Consider the following 25603-nt stretch of genomic DNA (forward strand, 5'->3'; position numbering starts at 1 on the left):
TCTATAGCACCAATTCATGACAAAAGTAATCTCAAAGCACTTTTAAAGACAATGTCCAATTCGAGCCAATTGACTGCAATCCAGTTATAGCTCAGTTAAGTCAGATTAATTTTAATCCACATTAGTCCAATTATAAATATTTAATATTTTTGTGTTCATATAGTAAAAATTTTACAATTGATTCTAAAAGCAGAAACCTACATCATAAACCATCTGGTCAGAATAAACATTACAAGACATTTAAAGATATTTAAGAAAAAAAAGCTTTATTTGTGACTTCTTAACAAAACACAGATACCAGGTTGATGAAATCATAAGAATCACTATTAACACCTTGACAATGATAAGCAGGTGTACAAAAAAGTTATGAACAAATCTGCACGGCCACAGTCGACTGGTCTGCACCTTTCACTGCTGCCGCACCCCAGCGACTGCGGAACATTCACTATACACAAGCAGAGAATACATCAATTTTATCTTTTTTTTTTTTTTTTATTCCATTTTATGTTTTTTTTTTTTTTTCTGCCTTTTTTCTGCAGAGCAATTAACAGATATGGAGGGTGAGTAAATGACTCTATTCACAATAGTGTCTGATCATTTTGAAGCTCAACATAAATTTAAGGATTGATTCTCTTATCTATGGAAATCATATGGGTAGAAACAGAAAAAAGGCATTTTATAGCATGAGACAATAGCATTATGTATATCTAGAAGATTAAAGTCATTTTCAACTGGATAAAAAATGTGATACTTTCAGGTTTTTCCACAATTTACTGTTCAGAATAGTGTATCTGTAGGTATGTGTGCATGTCTGGACGAGTGTGGCCCTTTTTATTATGTGTGTTTATATTCTCGGGAATGTCTATTAGAGGTATATGGATTCCAATACACATTTCCCAGTGGAAAAAAAAAAAAACATATCTATGTATATATAGTATCTATATAGAATCTGTTTCCTTTGCTTATATCATGCAAACAGCCACTTGGTGATCTGACAGCACAGAAGTACACCTGCAGAAAGGGGCAGGGGGGAGGAATTGTGTACATGGGAGGGATTGAGCTGGTTAGCAGCAACTATATACCGCATCGCTGATTGGCAATACAATGGTCTAAAGAAAGGAACACTGAGGTGAAATTTTTTTTACAGTTTTTTGTATCACGTTGAGACTGTTCTATTACCTACAGCTTGCAATACGCTTGTGTTTTGAAATGTCCGGCTAAATACAGTTCACTTTTAGATCACCGTCCAACTTCGGCACTTCTTAGCAATTTTGCTCTAGATGTTACTGAGTTGCAATATAGCAAAACATTTCTAATTTTAAAGTATTGCCAGGTGTGATTGTTGATCTTTGTCACCTCTAACTATTGCATCGTTGTAAAATTCACCCCACTTTACTAGTAGAAGGTTTCTTCCCTCTGTGAATTCAAACATGACCTCTTTCCGCTGCTGACACATTGCGCTTCACCTAGTTTGTAAGTGGCTCTACTCCACCAAAAGTTGATTAGTTCTTATTAATGGCAGACACAGGAAAGAAAACCAAATATCTCTTCTCACACAAAAGAGGACTGGCTTGCCGAACAGTCTCTATTTCTTCTGCACTGTACCAACACAATTCATCAACATGAATGCTATTCTCTGACTTCTATGTGCTACACCATCTTATCTGAACAGCATAATCTGAGTGTTTGCTAACCTGTGAGGCGTCCACACAATGCCAAGCGTACAACCCATGCAAGAGCTGTCAACAATGAGCAGTCAGGGGAGAAATGTCTAAGCGCAGTCTAAGCTGAAGTTGAACCTAACAAAAATTTTATATGTGGGTGTGGTGCATGTAGTGTTATTCTGTCTTTGTGTGTGCATTCTGTGTGTAAATATGGATATACACAAATATCACTGTTAACTGCACAGTTCACTGAAGGAGAGTAACTTTAAAAATGTCTTCCAACTATGTTGATCTGAGGAAACGGGAGTAGAGGGAGGAAACAGGCAGCGGGCAAGCAAATCCTACAAGCACTGAAGCAGTCGAGGCAGTGGTGCAGGGCTTGAAGAACATCTACTTAACATTCAAAGACAGAAGAGAAGGGATCAGGCTTAAACAGAAATGAAGCGACAAGCAACGTTCCTGTGCCTCAGCCATATAATACACTCCCATATTAAGCATGGTGCTGGCTTCAGGTTGTGGAGTTTCCAGATAGAAATGTGTATTTTTAGTTTCAGTTTCTGTGTGTTACTTTGTACTGTATATTGTAAGAGAGGAAGAAACTGTGTGTGTATGTGAGTGTTTGCTTGTTTTCACATGAGTAGGAGGCAGAGAGTTAGCATTTCTGTACAGTAATGTGTGCGTCAGACTAGGTGTGCTGATACACAGTGAGATTAAGATCATATTTCAAGAAGCAAGGTCAGGGGCCGGTTGCATCAGCTGCACATAGGTTCCCTAGTTATATCCAAAGTAGCCACTAGTCCCAATTCACGCTAAATTACAAGCGATACCACCACAAAATCTGTTATAATATAACCTTATGCAACAACTAAATAATTAAGCAAGCAATAAAGCAGGTGCAAATGATACAAGTCACACAACTGCACTCACTAACAGTAAACACATGATTTTCTTTCTTTTTTTGCACACAGCATATGATTTTTTTTTCTTTGCAATTCTTTGCCATTTTGCAGTTTGAAAGGCCATAATATGTTAGTCATGTTTTCGTCCATTTTCTACACATTATAGAATACTGCCAACTGGTTATACTTTTTTTTGTCAATGTGTCTTTCCATCAGGCTAAATCTGGTTGTCATGTGGTTTCATGATGTATGCAAATTAACTTGCTGACACATGTTTGAAATGGTTTCAACTGATGATAAAAATCATATTTCAAAAAGACTTTAAAAAAGGTGCTGTGTTGCCTTTTTATGAGTTTCTAAAGTTAGCCAATTTATTTTTTTTATTTATTTTTGGTATATTTATTTAAGAATAACAGTAAACAAAAATGTAAGCATAAAGAACAAAAATCTCCTAATGTTTTGTTTAAAAAAATGGTTAGCAATCAGTAATTTGAAGAAAATGGACCTAAACATGTAAAGCATACTATTGTCCCATTGAAGACAAATATTCACCCGATTTATCACTCATATTTTTTACAACTATCTTTTCACTTACAAATCCATGTGTTTTGCACCCCTCAGCAACTTATTATTTCTATTGCTAGTGAGCTCCTCATCTTCTCTCTTCATAGATACATCCTTAAAAATCACCTATATTATCCACTGTACAATCAATTTTAAGAACTTGCTAATTACAAATGAACTAGCATTTATGAAGTCACTACTTTATAAACTAACCTGGGAACAATTGCGCATAGTTGGTGCAACCCAGTGCAGGTCCTCAACTTCTGTAATGTGCTATGTTACACTGAAACAGAGCTCTTTATCCGAGTGTGGTCCAGCTCTTCTCAGCCACCTTATTCTCTTAAAGGTGCTTATCTTATTGTATGCATATTATATATGTTGTTACTTTTGCTATACTTTCTTTTTTTTCATTGTTTTTTATACAAAAGGCCAGATTATTTGAATTCCTACCAGCTCTCCATAATGCTGAAGACAAAAGCCTCTTGTTTTTTTGTTTTTATTTTGCTTTATTTATTTAATTGTTGTTTTTTTTTTTTTAGTTTGGCTTTCACTTCACTTTGACTTGGCAAAAAAAAAAAAAAAATACAGACTGCCAGAGATGTCAACACCGGCAGCCTAAGCTGACAATGGTCAGATACAAATGTTACACCTTTTCGGGTGCTTTTTGTTGTTTTTTCTTTTTACAAATTGGGGTGGGGGGAGGGTGGGGGTGTTTAGGAAGTTGGACAGCAGATCACAGAAAGGCTAATCTAAGCGAATAAATTCATTTTGGTTTTAATTTGGTCCAGCCTTTAGCTAAAGAACATTTGTAGTTGGCATGGTTGTGAGAGCCAGACCTGATTGAATGAGGATTTGGCCACTGTACAATGTCTATGCAAATATGGTGCAAGGAGGCTCCCTTGGTTGTACAATATGCATTTGGCTTATTTTTCTGGCTCTGAAATTGGGACGATAGTTTGTTGGTAGCTCTGCTTTCAAGCCACCCTTCTCCTTTAGTCATCGCCGTCATCCTTTCCTTTATCCTTCTTGTCCTTCTTGTCTTTCTTCTTCTTTTTCTTCTTCTTGGCCTCCTCCTTCTTGCCGAAGCTTATGAAGTCACCTTTGTCATCCACAGGGCCTGGGTCGTGGCGGATAGAAATGATGGCTGGAGATCCAGGAATGATGAAGGCTTCTGGGGGAATCTCGCCAGGCTTCAGGGGCTGAGGAGGGCCGTATCCTTGTGCAGCGCCGTATCTGAAGTGCCAGCTGTTGCTGTTGACTCCAGCACCCACTGGGGGGGATAGTTCTCCACCACCTTCTCCATCTACGAAAGCATGAAGTAAAAATTAGAGATCATGTTACTAATTTTACTGAACTATTCTCTACCAAAGGAATAGTAAATTTTTTTGAATATATAAATATATATATAGCTGTTTGAGTTGGAGTGTCTGCTGAAAGCCTGGAAGTTGTTCTGGTGTAGACCTGAAATCAGTGATCTCCATCTAAACTTTATATAATAAAAAAAAAACTTATATATATATATATATATATATATATATATATATATATTTTTTTTTTTTTTTTTTTCAAGCTCAATTTTTACTCTGAACTAAAATGTAAATGCCCCATATTTGAGGTAAACTATGTGTAAGGCTTGCAGACGTATCCCAGTCTCTGACTAAGTTTCTGGCATGTCATTTAGTGGCGCTTTTTGTTAGAACACTCATGTCTCTTTAAAGTTTACAGCTGACATTATAACCAACTTAAGAGAGAGAAGCTGTGGTGAGGATATGACAGTTGCCTTCAACAACAGGTGAGCAAAACACCCTGAATCACCATACTTGTGTGATACTGTAAGTTAATGGCAACCAAGAGATTGTCTGCATGACAGCTGGAACTGCTTGATCAAGAGCGGACAGATGTGTCAGGGATAAAGACTGGTGACAAATCTGCGCTATATTATGTAAAACTCAAAAACGGATAAATGTGTATATCTGAATTGGTTTCCAGGAAATTAGTAACTCTCAAAATAAAAAAAAATGTATAGGAAAATATATGAATAACATTAGAAATATCAATTTAGCATTTTATAATTGTTCCTATAGTGTACGTGTAACATGTCCACATAGCATAAGACAGATTTAGTTTATTAAACACAACTAATTTTAATGGGACTTAATTGCCAACTGGTAATATCTTAATTGCAAGCACTGTGGTAGGGGCAGCACAGTTCACCATGGTCTCTGACCTCATTAAGTTAATCCCCCGTCTGCTATTAGTTAACAATAACTGTTATGTTTTCCATGCATTGCACTCTTTTTTTTAAACTTTACTATTTGGTCAATGTCCTGACAATAGCATGATAGCCAAAGGGGATGGGTATTTTCAGGACTAGAATTCAGCCAAAACCACTGAAGGGAATGCTGGAGGCAATATCCTTAAAACCAGAGGGATGTTTAACTTGGCAGCATGATTAGTTTTTGTATTTGGATGATGGCAGGAGCATAATCCTACTCACATTGGAGGCCAAAGACAGGGATTCAACCTCTAGTGCAAAATGGTGATGGGGGGGGGGGGGGGGGGCAAACAAAAATATTTCATATATAAAAAAAAGTGAAAATAAGATATCACTTTTAAGGTCAAAAGGTCAAATATCTCAGCATGAAAATGAAAGTGGGTGTTAGATAGGAGACAGAGAAAGAAAGAGAGAAAAAGAGAGAGAGAGAAAGACCATGAAAGGGGAGCAGTAAGGAGGATGGGGGTGGGCGGGTTTTGCAGACGCGGTGCTCTCAGGCCCACACCAGCTCCCTCTGCACTGACCTACTTTCAGCCTGAATTTTATTTAGATCAAACACAGGCCGTTGCAAAAAGATTCTGTTTGATTTTCCTTTGTGGGCTATTTATGACATTGCTGGAGTGCTGAAATGGTTTCAACTACTGTCCCACTGGGATGAACACTAGTTTGAAATTTGTAATATCCACATACACATTGTCTCATTGAATCAACACAATAAGATCACAAAGCAGAAGAATACATGACATGCACACAATGATATGAGCTGATCAAACAGCAATATTGCACTCATCAATTGATAGTTCTACAATATCCTGTTTAACCTTGTTGATGAGAAGATGGATAAATCACAAAAAGTTGTGACATGTTTTTGAGCCACAAGTTTCTCCAAACTGATTTTATCAAGAAAAAGTTATGCTCCGAAATGTTTTCAGTATAACAGGAAAGGTCTGATATTTTATGTATTGACATAGAAAACTACTAATAATGTCATTTCTATGCATATTTTCTAATTAAACAGTTAACTGACCACCAAAATTGAGCCTTGAATAATTAATCAGTCATATGTAATCATATTTTTCCATCAGTAGAGTCATTGCTTTAATGCCATAATGATGGTCTGTTTCTAAGGATTATGACATTTGAGGTTATGTTCTGTCTGTCAATATTTAATCTGAGTATTAAGCCCAGGAAGACAGTTGTGTTGTAAACTCATATTAAAATGGTATCAGTAGTTAGAAACGTGAGCTTGCTTCGGATCTGGGAAAGGACAAATGTGAATAATACAAAACTCTTAATGCAGCCGATAAGTTGAGGACAATGTGAAAAATACTGTGAGACAATAAGGGCATGGCCTACTCAGCAATGCAGCGCTTTGCTGAACACAATGCAGCACAATTTAATACAACGGATATGCCACTTCCTGTTACCTAATCCTGCTAAGTATGTTATTTACTTATTTATTTATTTGCTTATTTGGAGCCCCTTCACCCACACTTGGACTGACAGATGAATTACTTTCCACAAATTAGGATTGTATTGCATTCTTAAAGGTTATTTAGGGTCAAATATGGACAATGGACTTAAATGAGTTCAAGCATTACATACCTGCAGTCAACTTTTTACTATTGACTCCGGTCACTTTTTCCAACTAGTACTAAATAATAGTGATCTACAGTGAACATCCTGTAAGTAAGGTGGTATTCTAAAGTACAGTAAAGTTTTTTTACAGCCACTCAAATGTCAAGATGCATAGAAAAACAGAAAATTATGAGTTGGATTTCATAGCCATGGTAGCCTGTAAAAAGCAGAGCTTATACAAATATAATGTAGCATTTTACTTTGCTCTGTTGGTGTTTGATTGTCTAAACCAAATAAATCAGCAACATAAGATGGTGTGTAACAATAACAAGCGTCCAGTTCCAAAAACCAAACATAAATTACGTATTTTACTTTGGTTTTAGCTTGCCTAGAGGCGTCTGTAGCTCACTTTCCCTATGACAATTAAAAATGAAGCCCTTGGTATAGCACAGTGATTTCAGTGTTATACCAAGGACTCCTGAACACTCATCAGTCTGTCACAAACTGGGAGTGTTACAAACACTGACGAAAGTGTCACACACCTCAGCTCCATAAAGATTCCACTTTGTTTTATTATTTTAAGCCTCAGGCCGTCCTCAAGATTAGTTTTCATAAGACAAAGGTACTGATGTGTTATGTAAGCCATATTCATTTTTTCGGGTGAGTCCATTGTTTTTACTTATTTTGACTGTGGCTATTATTTTTAAGATGCGTTAAAGGCTTTTAATTTTTTTTTTATTCAGCCTGATGTGATTATTAAATAACTAAATGTGTCACCAAAATGTGCCCCATATACCATACAAGTGTCTTTGTCTTATTAGCTATAATCTTGAGAAAAGCCCAAAGGCCAACATACCTATTAAATAAGTGTAACATGGAGCTGGAGTGTGACATACTTTCTTGAGTTATATGTCTGTCTCCTACTGATTAACACCTCATGTTCATCCTTGTTGTACTATACCTAATCTACTACATACAGTTTTTAAAGTGTTTTAAGTCCAGTTCTCCACCCTCATCAACATATGTCTATAAATAGAAACAGTGCATTTTAATTTCTGTTAAAAATTTAGCTTTTTTTTCATTTGTAGCTTAAATTCCAATTTTGGAAATGAAAGATGTGAATGAATCAGATAATGACTGAAATGGGTCATTGCCTGAAAAGCAGAGTGTGAGAACATGCTCCACCTATTAGTTCTATTATGGGATCATCAAATGGTTTTATCAAATCAATTACAGGTTTAACTAGAACTCTTCAGATATGTACTGAATTATTTCTGATGCTCTGAATTTTGTTGTAGACAGTTTGCAGTTTTACAGTTTACTAAAAAAGGAAAAAAAAGGTCTTTGACTAGTAGCAGTGCTGCCAGTCAAACTACAATCACAATCACAATGCTCTAGCAGTTCATATACCTATGTATGGCCGGCTGAGCGAACATGATAGCAGATTGTGACGCTCTAATCAAGTGAGGATGTCTTGAGACATCCTAAGGCTTTTTACACAGGAGTAACAAATCCAGACCCTAGATACTATTAATTAAAATACTGATATAAATCAGAGATATTACACCGCAAGTGTATGTGTGAAGTAAAAATGAATAATAATTCATGACAAGCAGGTCATATCATAGATTGGTACATTTATGAAGAGCTTCCGAGCAGGAAGTGCTTCCATTTCTCTAAGATGCCTCTGCAATTTCCCTAGATAAGCCTATAGACAGCAAATAAATGTCTGCAATGGATTATTGTGTAACTGCTGGTAAAGCAGGTCGGTATAGCTTCTTGTGAGGAGGTTGCCATGACACCTGATAAGGATATGAGAGTGTCTGCAGGCTCGTTTTTTGTAACCTCATGTCCTACATTTAAAATAGGTTATGTTATTTTCTGTCTTGATACTGTTCCGTCTAAAATGAATGTCTCTGTAGGTTTGCAACCCATGTGCAAATATGATAGTCATGTAGTGCTTGTGCAGCCTGGTAGGTTTGATGTATTCTGCCTGAGACATAGCTACATAAGTGCTCACTCCCAACATTTATTTCTCTCAGTTGTCCTCTCTTTTTTCTCAAATACCTGCATTTGATGAGTTTCCTTCTCTATTCTGCTCCCTATTTCTGTCTCTAAACAGTCCATTCAGAGATATGGCCGGTTTCTATGGAAACTGCCTTCGCCCACTCCGTGCTGATGGAGGGTGCGGCTGCTGCAGCAATCTCTCAGTTAGACAGTGTTGCCAGGCAACAAGTCACATGGCATTCCCTAGCAACAACACTACTGCAGGAACCTGACAATCCTCTTAACCTTTCTCTCCATCCCCCACACCTCGCTTTTTCTCCACCCCCCTATACGTCTCCTCTGCTCTTCCTCTCCAAAATTAGTTTTAATGTTACCAGAGCTCTGATTTATTTATTTATTTTCCCATGGCATTCTCCTATCACTGATTATAGCTTGTCTCCCCCTCTGGCATTAGACAAATGTCTCCTCATCTGCGCCATGGGTCACTTACATAAACACAGTTTTGAGGGTGCTGCATTTAGATGCACCACAACATGTCGGATAACTTCATGACAATAATTCCCAGCACAAATGAAAATGTGTCATTAAAAAAAAACTCGACCTCTTGATGCGTTATAAAAACGATAATCCTGTAATCTATTGTGTTTGCATTAGCACTACGCCACTCTTAAGAATTTTTTTTCCATATGCCACAAAGCACTCCTGAATGAACTGCAGTATGCTATGCACTCACCTTGAAGGTAATATCCAAGTCTTTACACATCTAGAGGGGTGTTTTTTTATGTGCTCTTAGAAACTAGCATAGAGATATGTTCCCTTGCTCTCTCAACAACAATTTATTTAAACATGTTTACTCAAAAAGAAAGACAAATTCTGCCACTAACTATAAAGCTACCTTTCACCCTGAAGTCTCTACATATTTTCCAATACCTGCAGTCAGATAGAAAAGCAATGAATGGAAGCTGCTCAGAAAGAAGGGAACAATGCTCCTGCAATGTTTTGAAATGAAGTCTTCATTTATTTATTTATGTCATTCTTTAAACTATAGTACTCCCAGATGTTCTTACTATGTTTCTCTAAGCCACTGCTTCTGATGTAGTACAGGTCATCTAAGGGGCTAGATTTATTTACACTTATTGCCACATATTTTCAATGTTACCACCCACTTTGGAGGATGACTCATTTCTTATTGAAAACAGCAGACTTCTTTGGTCTGTAGGTCTTTATGCTGCTGGTTGCTCTTAAGGGAGAATGCAATTGTTTATCTGTGGGTCTGCATGAAGGCTCCCAGGTTAATGGTAATCTGTGGGTCGAAACATCACTGGAATTCAAGACCTTGTAGATATTAAAATAATTCAGTTAAAAACTCATTAAACACAAATTAAACCAAAGATGATTAAACGTAGTATATTAGTATTTCTCCAAATGGGTTACAAAGACTGATGTGGAAATTAACTAAGTACAATTTACTTAGTGAAAATTAGATATCCTGACTGTCCTTATATACGTGTGCTGTTGCACTTGAGCTAGCAGCTAAGCTTAGCTTCAAAAGTTGACATAGCAGCGGTGATGCTAATTTGAAAAATAAATACTTACTTTACATTTTTTTATTCCTTTCCACAAGAAAACTGCGTATAGTGTTCTTTCTTTCTTTCTTTCTTTCTTTCTTTCTTTCTTTCGTTCTTTCTAAGTGTTACTTAAAGAAAGTTGACACACACTACACACATACACACACATACACACACATACAGAGCACCACTCACCTGCAGCACTGGATACAGTAGGCCAGTTCTGGACCAGCATCCCCTGGGCTCCCTGCATCACCGAGGCCTCCTCCATGGTGACAGAACTGGAAGAGTTAAATGTGTAAGATATTTTTAATTTCTTATTATTTGCTGAAATTTGTGTTTCAGTTTATCTATTTTGTAACTTCTGTGTAAAAAAAAAAGGTCTTGCTATTGTTATGTTAGCATCTGGACCTTTTTCCGAACTTTTTTTTCACTAGGCTAATACTGCAAGGAGGAATGAAGGAAATGTTGATCCATTTAAATACTTGAATCTTCTCTGTGGTCAGAACACTGATCACAGTCAAGGAAAAAACATGACTAAGACATTTTGTGATGTTTAAATCAAACAGCAGAAATATACGAACAACTTTATTGATCCCAAAAGAAATTGTTGTGCCGGAATACAGAAAAAAAAATCGAACAAAAACTGCTACTGAATGTGTTATGATTATGAACAGACATTTACAGATAGATTATGGTTATGAACAGGTATAAACAGGTATATGGAGATAAATATTGCAGTTCTTACTTACAGTATGTTTTTTTACATTTTTAAGTTTCCATGCCACAGAAGGGGGAGGAGTTATAAAATCTGATAGCCTCAGGTAGGAAAGACCTCCAGTGGCGTTCAGTGGAGCTCCTTGGTGGCCTCAGTCTATGGCTGAAAGAGCTCTGACAAGACGTCAGTGTGGCATGCAGGGGGTGAGAGACATTGTCCATGATACTGAGCATCTTCCTAAGCATCCTCCTCTCGGACACCTCTGCCACAGACTCCAGTTTAACTCCTATGACACATGTAGCTCTCCTGATGAGCTTGTTGAGTCTGTTAGTGTCAGCTGTCTTCAGCCTGATGTCCCAGCACACTACAGCATAGAGGATGATGCTGGATACCACTGAGTGAGAAAACATATGCAGCAGGATCCTGCAGATGTTGAAAGATCTGGGCCTCCTGAGGAAGAGCAAGTGGCTCTGACACTTCTTGTAGATGGCATCAGTGTTTATTGTCTAGTCCAGTTTATTGTCCAAGTGGACACCCAGGTACTTGTAACTATTCAAAATGTCCACTTCTGTACCCCTGATGGTAACAGAGTTTAGATGTGTCTTCTGTTTTCTGAAATCCACAACCAACTCCTTTGTCTTTGTGACATTAAGCTGCAGGTGGTTCAGCCCTCACCACTCCACAAACCAGTCCACCACACCCCTGTTCTCCTATCCTCCTGGCCCCTGCTGACTCAGCCCACGATGCCAGTTATCTGAGAACTTCTGCAGGCAGCAGGACTGTGAAGAGAACCAGAAGTATGAGGTGTAAAGGATAAACAGGAATAGGGACAAGACTGTCCCCTGTGGCACCCCTGTGAGGCTCAAAATTGGGTCCGATGTGATATTCCCCAGCTTTTCGTACTGCGAGGATTAAGGCCGTGAGTGGAGCATCCAACTGCATGTCCAGTAGCTTCCTCCTGAGCAGGGCAGGTTGAATGGTGTTAAAATCACTGGCAAAGTTGAAGAACATAACTCACAGTGTTACCTGTCTACTCCAGGTGGGTGTATGCTCTGTGGAGCAGGAGGATGATGGCACCTTCCACTCCTATTTGCGGCTGGTAGGCGAACTGCAGGCAGTCCAACGATGGTCCGATGACTGTGCGAAGGTGCCTAAGCATGAGCCTCTTCAGCTCAGCTTCAGCGACTTCATGACATGAAGGTCAGGACCACTGGTCTATAGTCGCTGGGATGCTTCTTTACAGGCACTAGAACCATACATCAGGTTTTCCACCTGTCAGGGACAACCATCTGGATCAGGCTTAGGTTGAAGATGTGTTTGAAGATCCCACACAACTGAGAGGCATGTCCTTTAGTACTCTGGGGCTAAGGCCATCAGGGCCCGAGCTTTCCTGAGACGAATGCGACAGAACTCTCTCCTGACATCTTTAGCAGTGAAGGTGACAAGAGGGGGAGGAGAAATCTTCAGTGGCAAGAAGACTGAGGTGCCAATGAGATGTAGTTTGGGGGAGCAGAGGAGATGCGTGGGGAAGGGGAAGGAGGGAATAGTCTTAAGGAGGATTTATACACGCGCAGCGTTTGGGTTATTGCCATAGGCGCCACGTAGCAGAGGTTCAACGCACACCACTTCCAGAACTGACGTGCACCCCTGCTATGCAAATGGTTACTTCGAGGTGCTCCCTTGAGATTGGTCAGTTTGAGATCACATGTTGCCGGATATCTGGATCTTCTTGCTGAATTTGTGTGGTAACCACTGTTTTTAAAAACAATAACCAGTGGATCAAGTTCATGAGAGGCTGATCAAATTATTATTTTTTTTTCTTCCACAAGCTAATAAAGACACTGAACCATACTGGACACCATTGTTGTTTTAAAACAGAAAATACCTAAAAGTGAACTATCAAAAAAAAAACCTAAAGAAAAAAAAGAGTTTACCGACCGATACCACCCCTGCTGCCACCTTCAGATTAGGAGAAGAAACTGCAACATGACACCAAAATGACGCGTACCCCCTATGCTCGAGTGCGAGAGCAAACTAATCAGCATCAGCTACGCCGTAGCCACGTGGGTAAAAATATGCCTTTAGGAGTGAGAGGTGAGGGCACAAGGGGAATGAAGTCCTGAGCAGAGCTGGGGGAAGGGTGGGCAGAGGCTCAGTCATAAAACCTGTTAAAAAACAGATTTAGCCTGTTGGCCTCATGTAGGTCTCCTTCCCTCATCCTCATCTTTGCCTTCCTTCCATGACCAGTGATGGTTTTCAGCCCACTTCAAACATCCCTCATGTTGTTCTGCTGGAATCTGCTCTACAGCTTTCTCCTGTAGCTGCCCTTGTCCTCTGCGATATTCTCTCTCAGCTCAGTCTGCACCTTCGTCAGCTCCTCTTTGTCTCCAAAATGCCGCCTTCTTCCTGTTCAGCACTCCCTTGATGACCTTGGTCACCCAGGGCTTGTTGTTTGGGAAACAATGCACAGTCTTAGTGGGGATGAAATTGTCTGTGCAGAAGTTCACACAGTCCGTAATGCAGTTTGTAAGTTTTCCGATGTCCTCTGCCTGTGCATCACAGAGCACATCCCACTCAGTCGCCTCAAAGCAGCCCTGCAAAGTCTGTTCTGCCTCCTGTGACCACCTTCGGACAGTTCTGGTGATCATATGTTTGGACCTCATGAACGTAACATGTCTTTAAGTGGACCAGATTGTAATCTTAGGTCTGTAATAATACAGCAGGTCTGGTGTTTTATTGTCTCGTCTTGCAATCAAAAAACTGGTCTAAATTGGGCAGGGATGATGACAGGTTGGCAAGATTGAAATCTCCCGAGACAGCTAAGAAAGCACTGGGGTGAGGAGTCTGTAATCTTGCAGTCGCAGGGCTAATGACGTCATTCATCCGTGACGTGTCGGCTGCCGGTTCAATGTAAACGATAATGATGGCATAGGAAAACTCTCTTGGCAGATAGTATGGATGAAGACTCACTGCTCACAGTTAGATGTCTGGGCTGCACACATGCTCTTTCACTGTGATGTGTACAGGATTGCACCACTTGTTATTAACAAACACAGCGACTCCTCCGCCCTTCTTCTTGCTGCTGTCGGCAGAGCTCCTGTCCCTTCACACCAACTAAAAGCCGGGTACACTCACCAGAGTCCGGTATGTTGTCATGCAGCCAAGTCTCCATGAAGCACAACACAAAGGCCTCACAATACACACTGAGAGACCGCTGTCGGTATCTCCTCTTCCTTAGCCACCTTCTTTTCCTGGCTCTACAGTATTTCCTCCATATCTCTCTGGGGATTCCGTGCTATTCCCCTATTCCTCTGCTATGTTGGAGCTCCATTAGCTGGTCCCTGGTATAAACAATGGAGCCATGGCACTGCTCCACCAGGACTGGGACCCGGCTAATTTTAAAAATAAGTATCCCAAACATAGTAAAAAAAAAAACAAAAAGAACGAGTGGAGCAGCATCTCGTGCTTTGTCAAATGCCTTACCTAACTTGTTACTAGAATGAAAAAGAATTTGGTGGAATAAAAATTTTGAAAAGATGGAAAAAAAGATACGACAACTAGGAGCAACTCTGGCAGCCTGCTGTCCATGAAAGCGCCGGTAGTAGATAGCACATGTTTTTACAATTTAAATAATCTGGTGACAGAACCTGTTACTCTTCCTCTTCCTTTGGGGTCAGGCTTCATATTCAGCATACTGTACATAAATAATAGTGCTGATGAAAATTCAAATGATTAATTTAATGAATTCAGATTTGAGTGTTTGGAAACACTGATCTGAAACACATAACCTATAGGAAAATAATTTCACTTTAATGCATAATGAATACAGTTTACTGCATATGTTATGAAGACCTTCATATGAAGACCTCATTCTGGATTCTGAAATGCAGTATGAGCCCCGTCTCAAATTACGCGTCATATTGATTTCTAATGAATAAAAAATGGCTGCGTTGTTACATTCTCAGCAAGTTAAAAGAATATGACACAGATAAGGCTGGTGTTTTCTACACTGTCTGACTACACCATAAATATGGGTCAGTAATGTTGATGCTGTGTATGGATTGATACGGTCTAAAATGCCAGTATTGGGGTGAAGGGTTAATGTGAGCCATCTCTGTGTCTGTGTGCATTGCAATCACTGTCATTTTATAGACGGCAGCAGCAAATTGCGGTGATGATTTATGTTAATCCATGTCATGTTACAGTGACTTGATGACAAACACACCATAGAAATTAACACTAATATCCAATTAAATCAAACTTGGATAGCAGATGACTGCATAACTGAGTTGTTAGCATTGTTTCACACCAAATTATGAAAATTTTGTACAAGAACAGACACAAGGAAGGAAAATTCATCAGTTCCTGATGTTCCAGCTTTTCTGGGGTCATTGTAGAAAAGGACTTAATTTCATGTTTTAAACAAACATTTTTATGATCAGAGCATTTAAAAAAGTAACAGATGCATTTTTAAAAAATATTGTTTTTCTTCTTTTTGCTCAGTTCTTGCTGTTGTATGATCCCCTTAATTTCTGTATACTCTGATTTGCCGAGATCAGCAACAGAGCAAGCATACTTAGACATATAAATGGTGCAAATGCTCAAATATCTTTATAAATGCAAGCAAACTCACAACAACACAGATCTTCATCTACAGTAATTCAAATCTTGACAACATGTCATACCTGGAGTACTATACATGTGTAGACTTCCAAATTGTAGAAGTGTCTCTCAAAACTTGATCAAGTGTTATTTAAGTGTATAATTTTGTATCAATACATCTTTCATTATGTTTATAGATTTTATTTTGTATAGTGATAAGCCCATATAAGTCTTCAGTTGAACAAAACAGTTCATACCAGTCCAAATTATCCCTCGAGAGATATACACACACACATGTGTTTGCAGCACAGTTGCACATGCAGACTGATGCATGTGCGCATCTCATAATCTGAGAAAGGTCATCGTCAGCTCATTTGTCCTTCATGGTTCCTGCTTAAAGACTGCTGGAGAGGGAAGCGACACTCTGAATGTAGATGACCTATATAGTATTACACTGCAGAGGAAGAGGGCTACTGCAACCACTGATGGAGCTGCTCATGTCTTTTCCCAAAGGAAGACGCCAGAACTGAGGTTCAAGCAAAAGCTGCGGGGCAACCGGCAGTAATATCTGAGTTGCAGTATTATGTTGCAGTGCCTTTTTTCCTCCCAAACCCTTTACGAATGAAGATCATTTTAAGATATGTGAGGAATTATTTGTGGATGCAAGTGCATTCACTAAAACAACTGACAATTTCTCACAATTTAAGACAGCACAATTACCCCTCTGTGCACGTGTATAAATTCCAATTATTTTGCCCAGGGACAACCCAACAGGTTACCATAAAAAAGACACATATTTAACTATTCTAAGGGTTAAAGGTTTATTGCAGCCACTGTGTAAGCATTATAAGGAAAAATATTTTATTACTTTTGACTGGAACCCAACAGTAATTTTCGTGTCTTCTCTGTTGGCGGACCAAATAAGTTATTAGCTTCCATAATTAATCTAATACGAACTCAAATTAATCTGCACTCAATCTTACAGCACTGTGTGCAACAATGAAATTAGCATGGCCACCATATTGTTATTTTTGTCATCACAGCTAATTAAATACCAAAGTTAGATAGTCTGCAATCAAAGCATAGTTATTTAACCAGGGGGCTGACTGGAGACAAAGCCTAGAGGTTAGTGGGTCTTAGCCCTAATTGTTTTTGTCCACTACATGAGGAGTGTTAGAAACAAGATTCATTAAATTTGCAACAGCTTAAGTGCTGGTTTTTACAATAAATAAATCCATTTAATAATCTAAAACTATTTTAACACATTTTTTTAATAATTATATTAATTAAAAACAACAGGGAAGGCTTTATTCTACTGGATAAATATATGCAAACAGAAAATCTACGTCATCCAGAAATAGTTGCAAGCTTATCCAATATTTTGTTGCAGAGCTTTTGCAACAATGACAACCTCAGTTGCTTGAAGCCGCCATTGAAAAGGAACAACAGAACTGAGGTTTCTGTTAATGTTTTCAAAAGGTTTATTTGTATTTTAGGATTTATTTTTGGCTATTTTAGAACAGCACGTCTTTTCCTTTGCAAACATAAATTTTTATGCCCTCATATGTTTGCTTTTGGGTTGATATCAAGACTTTTCACTTAAAACCTAATTTTTTGTGATACTGGGTAACACTATTGGCTATAAAAAAAACAGCAAAAAAAAAACAAACAAACAAAAAGAAAAACAAACAAGCAAACAAACACACACACAAAAAAACAAGCCTCTACACTCTGACATAATCTTTTCTTTTATACATTCGGAGCGTTTAGTGGAAGACACCATATGCTTTAAGGTGCTCCTTTCTTTAAGGTACTTTTTGTTAACTGATAAACAAGATAATGGAGAACATCTCTAAGGAGTTACACTTTGGTATCCTCTGTTCTGAGATCATTACTCCAGAAAGTCTGTGGCTTCTCTGTAAGTTTTGCAAACTGTAGGCTTACTCAGTTCAGTGTGAGTATGGTATAGACTTTGATGATCATTTCAGAAATTCCTGATCTTCAGTGTTGGTCATGAGCCTTCATAGACATCTCTTAATATTTTTTAAATAGTGCTACAAGATGTCATAAGAGGTCTTTCTTGGGGGATCTTTAGTGAATGCCTTGGATCATTTGGCTCTCAGAAATCCATTGTCTTTTTTTTTTTTAGAAAGTCCATATTTTCTAAGAGAAGCCATTATTAATCAGTTCATTTGTTTGGTCATGTAAAAGCAGAATTAAGAATATGTTTAAATTTGACCAATTTAAATTGGTCATATTTAAACATGCCAGTGACTGTGTTCTGGACATATTCCATGTTTGGAATTTTTTATTTTCTTCCATTGGCCTATAACTTTGAACATTTAAAGAGTTTTCTTTTTTTTTCATCTTATTATGCAAAAGTGAAATCTTGGTAAGCAGGACAAAAGGGTGTAAGTTTTTAAGAAGATCAAAAGTTGCAGAAGGAGTTAAAGTGCTTACCTCTGCACCCCTGCCCTCAAAGATGCAGAATACCGCCAGTCAGCATTCGGGGCTTTTGGCTGTGCGAGCAAGAGGAAAAGAGAGAAAGAGGAAGAGAGGAGGGAAAAAAGGGGAGAGAAGAGAAAGATGAAGAGACAGAGAGAGCGAGAGAGGAAAGTAGGGGAGAGAGAGAGAGAGAGTTTAGTTTGATCTCACACTTGCAGAGCCAGGCTGGGCCATGGTCTCATCAATTAATCATGATGCACATCACAATTCAGGATGTAACAGAAACACTGCAGTTGTGTCCCCCATTGCAGAAACACACACACACCAACACACATATATTGATATCCACACAGAGATTTTAAAAAGGTCAGACATTGAAAAGAATATTGACAATTTTTTTGGCGTTTCACTCAGTGTCAGTAAAACATGAGGGCTGGGACAGTTAAACTCTATCCCTAAGTGCTGCCCTGTTTGTACAGACTCAGGTGTGCAGGTTTGTGTGTAACTGGAGTAAATCTGTCTGCTCCCCATGAACCTGGGCTGAGTGCTTGAAATTCCCAACAGAGCCCTGGTAAACTGTCGCCTTTAAAATCCAGTAAGCAACAGCCGGAGCAACCACATCCTCTCTCTCCAACATACATCAAGGGTTAAATAAAATATAGTGTTGCCCATGTCATAAAGTATTAGCAAACACAAGAATATTATGATGGCTAGAAGAGCATTAAAAATTAAAAACAAATGTAGAAAATGTCTTTTAAGTAACCCTCCACTTATAATTATCAGAAAGTTGGCACTATTGTCAAGGCTGCTAGGAGTTCGATTTATTTGCCTGTGATGAAGACAAATTTTGCTGATGATAATGTTTTTATCTCCAAAGAACCATTTTAACCCCATAGGGGGAAAAGTCATTCCCTTAATGAGCTACTCTTCCATGGGCATTAAATATGCCTGACTCTTTCATAATTATTTTCTCTTGAGTAGGTACCCATGCACAACATGGAATGATTGTCAATACTGTATTACAGCTAATGCTTCAACAAAAAGGTAAGAATCACAGACCTGCTCAGACATTAGCAAATGTCCCAGATACAGATGGCAAATTGTGTTCTTTATATCAGTTCAGAGGGGAGTATTTTTTCTGCTGGTAAACCCAGCCTCTTTTAATAAAATCTAATCTGCAGGGCTGAGGAACAGAGGCTGGAGGTTAATCTAATTTGTGCTGCCACACTTGTCTTTGTAGGAACTAATGCACTACTGGCTGGTCTCTGGTCATTAAGTTGATGCATTCAACTGTCCTCCTAGACTCAGAAAATCTTTGCTTTTGCAATCTGATTTTATTTTTTAAAAAACATCAAATAAATAAAAAAAAAGAGTATATTATACATTACATATTACACAAGTATTGGAATAATTGGCCTTTCTTCTGCTCATAAAAGCTGGAAAAATAGTACAACCCAGACTCTGCATGACCTGCAGAGTATTAAGTATATTCCAAAATTAAGAGCAATTCATATGGTAACTGTGTGCTTAGCATGTAAGTTAACTATTATACATGAATTACAGGAATTCTCCATTGTAATCTAAAAGAAGTTCAATCATAGCACTGTGAACATAGCAGGTAAAAGTATTGGATGGTTTGTGCACCTGGAAGTCTAACAGGGCAAGGAACTTTCATCAGTCTAAGGCAAGTGCAGGCCTTTAGGACTACACACACACACACACCAGAAGTGTATTCTTAACCTGATTCTTTGATCTGTATCAGACACAAGAAGTTAGTCTTATTGCGGCTTTGACCGGGTTCATTTAAGTTCATCTGCTTCAGAGTAACTGCTCCATTTAGCTCACTCACACATACACGTCCACATGCACAGAAAAAAAAACATTTCTGAGCTACTAGTGGAGACAATACATGAAGTGTAGATGTGATGACAACCTCAAACTGAAACACAAATCTCTGAATCATCAGCTATAACACAGGTCCCTTGAAAAGCATCAGGAGTGACACTAATTCAGTGTGAGTGCTGAGCTTGGCAAGACTGTGTGAGTACACAGTACAAGTGGGAAGTGAACAAAGAGAATGAAGGCTGCAGAGAAACCATTCAGTGCAGGAGGGAATCAAACTTGGCATACAGAAAATGTCACCTCCCTGCAGGAGGACAAATGATGTTGACAAAAAAAATATAGATGCATAATGCAGTAATAATCATAAAGGAAAATCAGGCTGGGTATAATATCAAATATCGTTTGCAACTAAATTTCAGTATGGAGCTACTGATATCTTAGCATGATGATTCATGGCCTTCTGGTCATGTGGACAAAAGTAAAGATAAGAAAAAATATGAATGACACACCTCTGGGCAGATTTGCAGTGAGGCATCGGGCATGCTCAGTCTTCGCACAAATCCACTTCCACTGGTGAAGAAGCGATCAGCACCGCTGCCCCAGGTACCACTGATGGGCCGTCCTGTGTTGTAGAACATGAAAGTGTCGCTGCCAGAGGTGGCTGTCAAGCAGGTCTTGTAGCAGTAGGTCTTTGTTAGGGAGCCATTTCCACGCACTTCAATGTAATGAGGCTCCACTTTAAGGTCTCTCCGAAGGACCACATTGTTATTAGGCTGTCCAGCGGGTCCACCACCACCTGCCCCACCAGCACTGACGCTGGCACTCCCACCATCTGGAGGGGGTTTCTGTGACACGCAGCAAGGGGAACAGGACCCAGGCTGGGTGCAGTAAGCGTGACAGCGGACGATGGCCAACACCACTACAGTGACCAAGAAAACAAAGGTTGTTGCGCTCAAAGCCACAATCAAATAGAGAGTCACGTTAGAGAACAGCAGTGTGCTGTGAGGTCGCATGGTCCTCTTGGGGTCAGGAGTCACTTTTGGTGGCACCTCCATGACAGCCACATTGATGGTGGCGGTAGAGGAGAGTGCAGGCTGACCGTGGTCTTTCACAACAACACTTAGAGAAAATGATGTGGAGTTGTCCTCCAGGATCCTTCGAGTGGTCCTGATCTCTCCTGTGTGTTCGTGGACTTTGAACAAGTCCAAGTCAGTGGCAGTTTCTAGTACATAGACCAGCCAAGCATTTGGACCAGCATCTGCATCATACGCCACCACTTTGGTCACCAAGGCACCAGGCTCTGCGTTCTTTTGTACTGTCTCCAAAGAGCGGGTCCCATTGCCGGGAGGGTTTACTATCAGAGGAGCATGGTCATTCTGGTCCACTATGTAGATATAGACAGTGGCGACTCGGCTGAGAGGAGGAATGCCCCCATCCTGGGCTTTGACCTGGAAATGAAACTCTCTCAGTGACTCATAGTCAAAGGCTCGCAGGGCATAAGCCTCTCCTGTATCGGCCTTCACAGACACATATGAGGTGACAGGAATGCCGTGGTTGTTGTCATTTAGCACTGTGTAGGTGATGCGTGCATTCTCTTTGATGTCTGCATCCTGAGCTTTCACAGTACACAAAGAGGCCCCAGGGCCATTGTTCTCAGTCACATAGACTGTATATGAAGTCTGTTCAAAGCGTGGTGGGTTGTCATTAACGTCAGCCACGTCCACCTGTATGGTCTTCTGGGAAGACAGGGGAGGATTTCCTCCATCTGTGGCACTCAGAGTGACATTGTAGGCATCAGTGGTCTCACGGTCCAGGAAGGCTGAGGTAACCAGGGTGTAGTAGTTTCTGAATGACTTGATCTTGAATGGAAGGCCTGCTGGGATGTCTAAGCTCACATGCTTGTTAGCGCCAGAGTCTCGATCCGTAACACTAATGAGGGCCACAACTGTGTCTGCACGGGCGTCCTCCCTTACAGGGCTTGACAGAGATGACAAAACTATCTGAGGGACGTTGTCATTCACATCCACCACCTCTACCACCACCTTACAGTGTGCTGCCACAGCCCCAGGGCCCTTATCCATCGCCTGTATGTACATCTCATAGGAGTTGGTCTCTTCATAGTCAACATTACTCTTCACTCTTATTTCTCCACTATTTGTGTCCATGCTAAACATCTGCCTAACTCTCTCTGGAGTGTAGCTGCTGAAAGAGTAATATACCTCACCATTTGTTCCCTCATCCAGGTCGGTTGCATTCAGTTTAATCACCAGGGTGTCTTTGGGCGAGTTTTCCAACAATTTCACCTTATACACTGAGCTGTCAAACAAAGGAACATTGTCATTTGAGTCCAGGACTCGGACGTTGATTTTAGCCGTTCCTGTTTTCTCCGGTGTCCCACCATCCACAGCACTTAAAATTAATTGGTGGTAAGGCGTCAGCTCGCGATCAAGGGGCTTTTTGAGCACAAGCTCGATGTGCTTTGTGTTCAGTGATGGTTTGTTTGATGCCAGTGCGAAATGGTCGTTTGTGCTAAGCTGATACATACGGACTGAATTTGACCCAATGTCTGGATCTTCAGCGTTTTCAATTGGGTATCGAGATCCAGGCAGAGCAGATTCTGTGATTTCTAATTGATACTCGTCTCTGGGGAACTGCGGCGCATTGTCGTTAGTATCCACAATCTCCACCTCGACGTGGTGTATCTCAGTGGGATTTTCGACCAGCACCTCCAGATTAATAAGGCAGGTGCTGGATTGATCACACAGCAATTCTCTATCGATCCTTTCATTGACGAGTAATTTCCCATTTTTCGAGTTGACAATCACGTAGCGTTTACCGCTGTTGGAGGTTAACTTGATTTTTCGAGAGTTGAGCTTTCTGATATCCAGCCCCAGATCGTGCGCCAGATCACCGACCAGTGCCCCATTTTCTAGTTCTTCTGTAATAGAATATCGCAACTGTCCAAACGAAAGGCCACAAAATAAGGAAAATAGCACAAAATAAAAAGGCACATTACTCCCTATCCAGTTGCATATCCCCGCAACAGCCATTGCAAGCTCACAAGATCCGCAGACGGATTAAACGCAGCCTTCCGCCTTTTTAGCTTGCAGTATCTTGCATCCCAGCACCTCATTAAGGTGCGCTAATTGGTCTCCCGGTAAATGGAATAGAAGCGGCTCATCCATTGCTTTACCCGGCTGAGGTGAATCCTTTCCAGTGCACCCATATTCCCTTTGTCCGTGATCCGCCTTTTTTCCCGTCTCCAATGCGCGCTGCTGACGGGTGTGTTTCCCTGCCGCTGGAGCTGTGAGAAAGTCAAGGGGGCGGAATCTACACACACACAACCGGAAAAGAATGGTGAACACTTCAAATACAATCGTGTCATGTTTCCTTAGAGATCATAGAACCGTGGAAGAGAGAAGAGGTACTCATTTAGAAGTCATATTAACTGATGTGTTCTAATAAAAGGCTGGAGACATGGTTTGGAAGGTCCGTTTTTAATTTTTTGAAACTCTTGAACTCTGAGTTCAAGTTTGACAAGATTTATGCAATAAAATCAAGCTTTAATTTATCATTAACAGAATCTTATTTTCTTGCTATGGATATTTAACTGTGTATCATAAATATTAATCCATAAATAATGTGCGTCAATACACGTTTATAGGAAACCAAACTATTTAGTAGCCTTATTATGAATAAACAACCGGAAGTTGTATTAATGAATATAGCTGGCTTCATGGTGGAAGGACAGAATCCCACCGAGCGCGCGCTCAGACTCCAGCTCTCTCCTCTCCACTGTGGCGCAGCTCCCCTCCACACCCATTTCTTTCTTCGCATCCCTCCATTGCGATGTAGGTGTAGGGTCTGAGAGCTACCAGACGTCCAACGCCTCCCAAAAGAAACAACAAAAAAGGGAAAAAGAAACTATGGTGACTGCATTAAACGCCCATATTTATGTACATCCTGCGAAACCAGATTGCTTATTCCCTGAGTTATTGATCCGCTGCGCAGCATGTGACTGGAACATTTTTACCTAAATATTTGACTACACTAAATTGTTTACCATATTATTTACCACAATCACTGACTGCTCACTTTTGCTCATCAAGATAAGGTCACCAAATTTCCTCGAATGTGAGATAAAGAAGGGAGAAAACCGTGGTCACAGACCCAGACACATGTTTGGGGTCTAGCTTATGTTTGTCGTCCTTTGTCTGTGCTCCAGTCGCAAGGATGGTTAATTTGCCGGTAGCTATTCTGAGGCGCAGCCTACCGCATGGCGAGCATTTGGGCAAGGCACAGTGGAAAGACAGCATTGCACTGACAATCGCAACCTTCCCTCCACATGGATCACTGTCAGTGGCGGACCTCAGACTGTCAGGTCGCATAACCGTTTGGAAGATTACCCGTGGTGGACCCCATAAAACCAGAGCAGAAACCTAATTTCCTCTCATATATCCCGAAGAGAAACATGATAGGCGTCTGTGATTATATGGAGACCGACACAAGCAGGCTGACGATGTGAACAGAAATAAACAGAGATAAAAAAAAGAACTGTTTTAATCCACATAGGCTACATGATAAAGGTATACTGTTTGCTTTTTGGGAAGAAAGGCCACTCAGTGGTCTCAGTGTCCACTTTCAACTTAAATCTGGTAATTGCCCATAATTTTACAGTGACCAAACCAAAAGGAAAAAAATAAAGCAGATGCCTGTAACACATATGGGTGATGACTTAGCATCACCCTATTGAATCCCTGTTTTATAGTATTTATAGTAAAGTTTAATATATATGTAAAGAGTCCACTAATCTAGTCCATGCATATATTTTAGAATACAGACAAAAACTTAAAGGATCATTTTAATGTTTGAAAAGTTGAGTATGCAGTACTGTAACTTAGAAGAAATTACTTGTTTATGCTGTGAATGTAACAACAGGAGCATTTTACTGGGTGCAGATTTTGCACAGACTGGGCAACAATGGAGGTTCTCAGGCTACTATTTATTAGAATTGTGCTCAACACAGAGAGTTAAGTCAGCAACCATGGCTCTTTTTTTTTAAATGTGTGGGAAAGTCTTTGCCTCATGCAACAAAAAGGAAACAAGAAGAATCCAACTGAAAACAGAGCACAAAGCTTTTATTTATATGAGTAACATGGAACAGCAGCTGCAAACCCTGCTGTGTGCAACTAAACCACTAAAAGTAATGAGTCCGTATTAACATTTTTCTGACAGAGAGAGGGTACATCATGTCAGAATGAAGCTGGGGTCTGGAAAATCCATCCAAAACAGACAAGCAAAGTCGGTCACGACAGTTGGCAGGACAAGGGTGTCCCGATTGCCTTAAGCACAATAGATCACTGGATGAATGCATCTAATGGGGAAAAGCCACATTGCCACTTGTGAATGACCTTTGTACAGTTAGCTGGGCCACTGGGTGT

General features: G+C 40.0%; 1 protein-coding gene across 1 annotated transcript; it reads right to left on the reverse strand.

The window, feature by feature from the left end:
• Positions 1 to 245: 245 nt before the first annotated feature.
• On the reverse strand, positions 246 to 23481 carry LOC121654420 (protocadherin alpha-C2-like). The gene is made up of 4 exons (XM_042008551.1): positions 20672 to 23481; positions 18336 to 18394; positions 10751 to 10836; positions 246 to 4430 (listed from the first exon to the last, which is right to left on the reverse strand). The coding sequence occupies exons 1-4, from the start codon at positions 23210 to 23212 to the stop codon at positions 4120 to 4122; spliced, it is 2997 nt and encodes a 998-aa protein (XP_041864485.1). The 5' UTR covers positions 23213 to 23481; the 3' UTR covers positions 246 to 4119.
• Positions 23482 to 25603: the final 2122 nt, after the last annotated feature.

This window comes from Melanotaenia boesemani, chromosome 15 (assembly GCF_017639745.1).
Source record: "Melanotaenia boesemani isolate fMelBoe1 chromosome 15, fMelBoe1.pri, whole genome shotgun sequence".
Classification (NCBI taxonomy): Eukaryota; Metazoa; Chordata; class Actinopteri; order Atheriniformes; family Melanotaeniidae; genus Melanotaenia; species Melanotaenia boesemani.

Bases quoted from the DNA above. Each gene is read 5' to 3' on its own strand.
- LOC121654420 (XM_042008551.1), bottom strand. From the start codon at position 23,212: ATGGCTGTTGCGGGGATATGCAACTGGATAGGGAGTAATGTGCCTTTT. The intron at 18,395-20,671 runs GTGTGTCATTCA...TTGCTCGCACAG, and splicing joins CACTGCAAATCTGCCCAGAG to CCAAAAGCCCCGAATGCTGA. The intron at 10,837-18,335 runs GTAAGCACTTTA...TAACTCTTCCAG, and splicing joins TTGAGGGCAGGGGTGCAGAG to TTCTGTCACCATGGAGGAGG.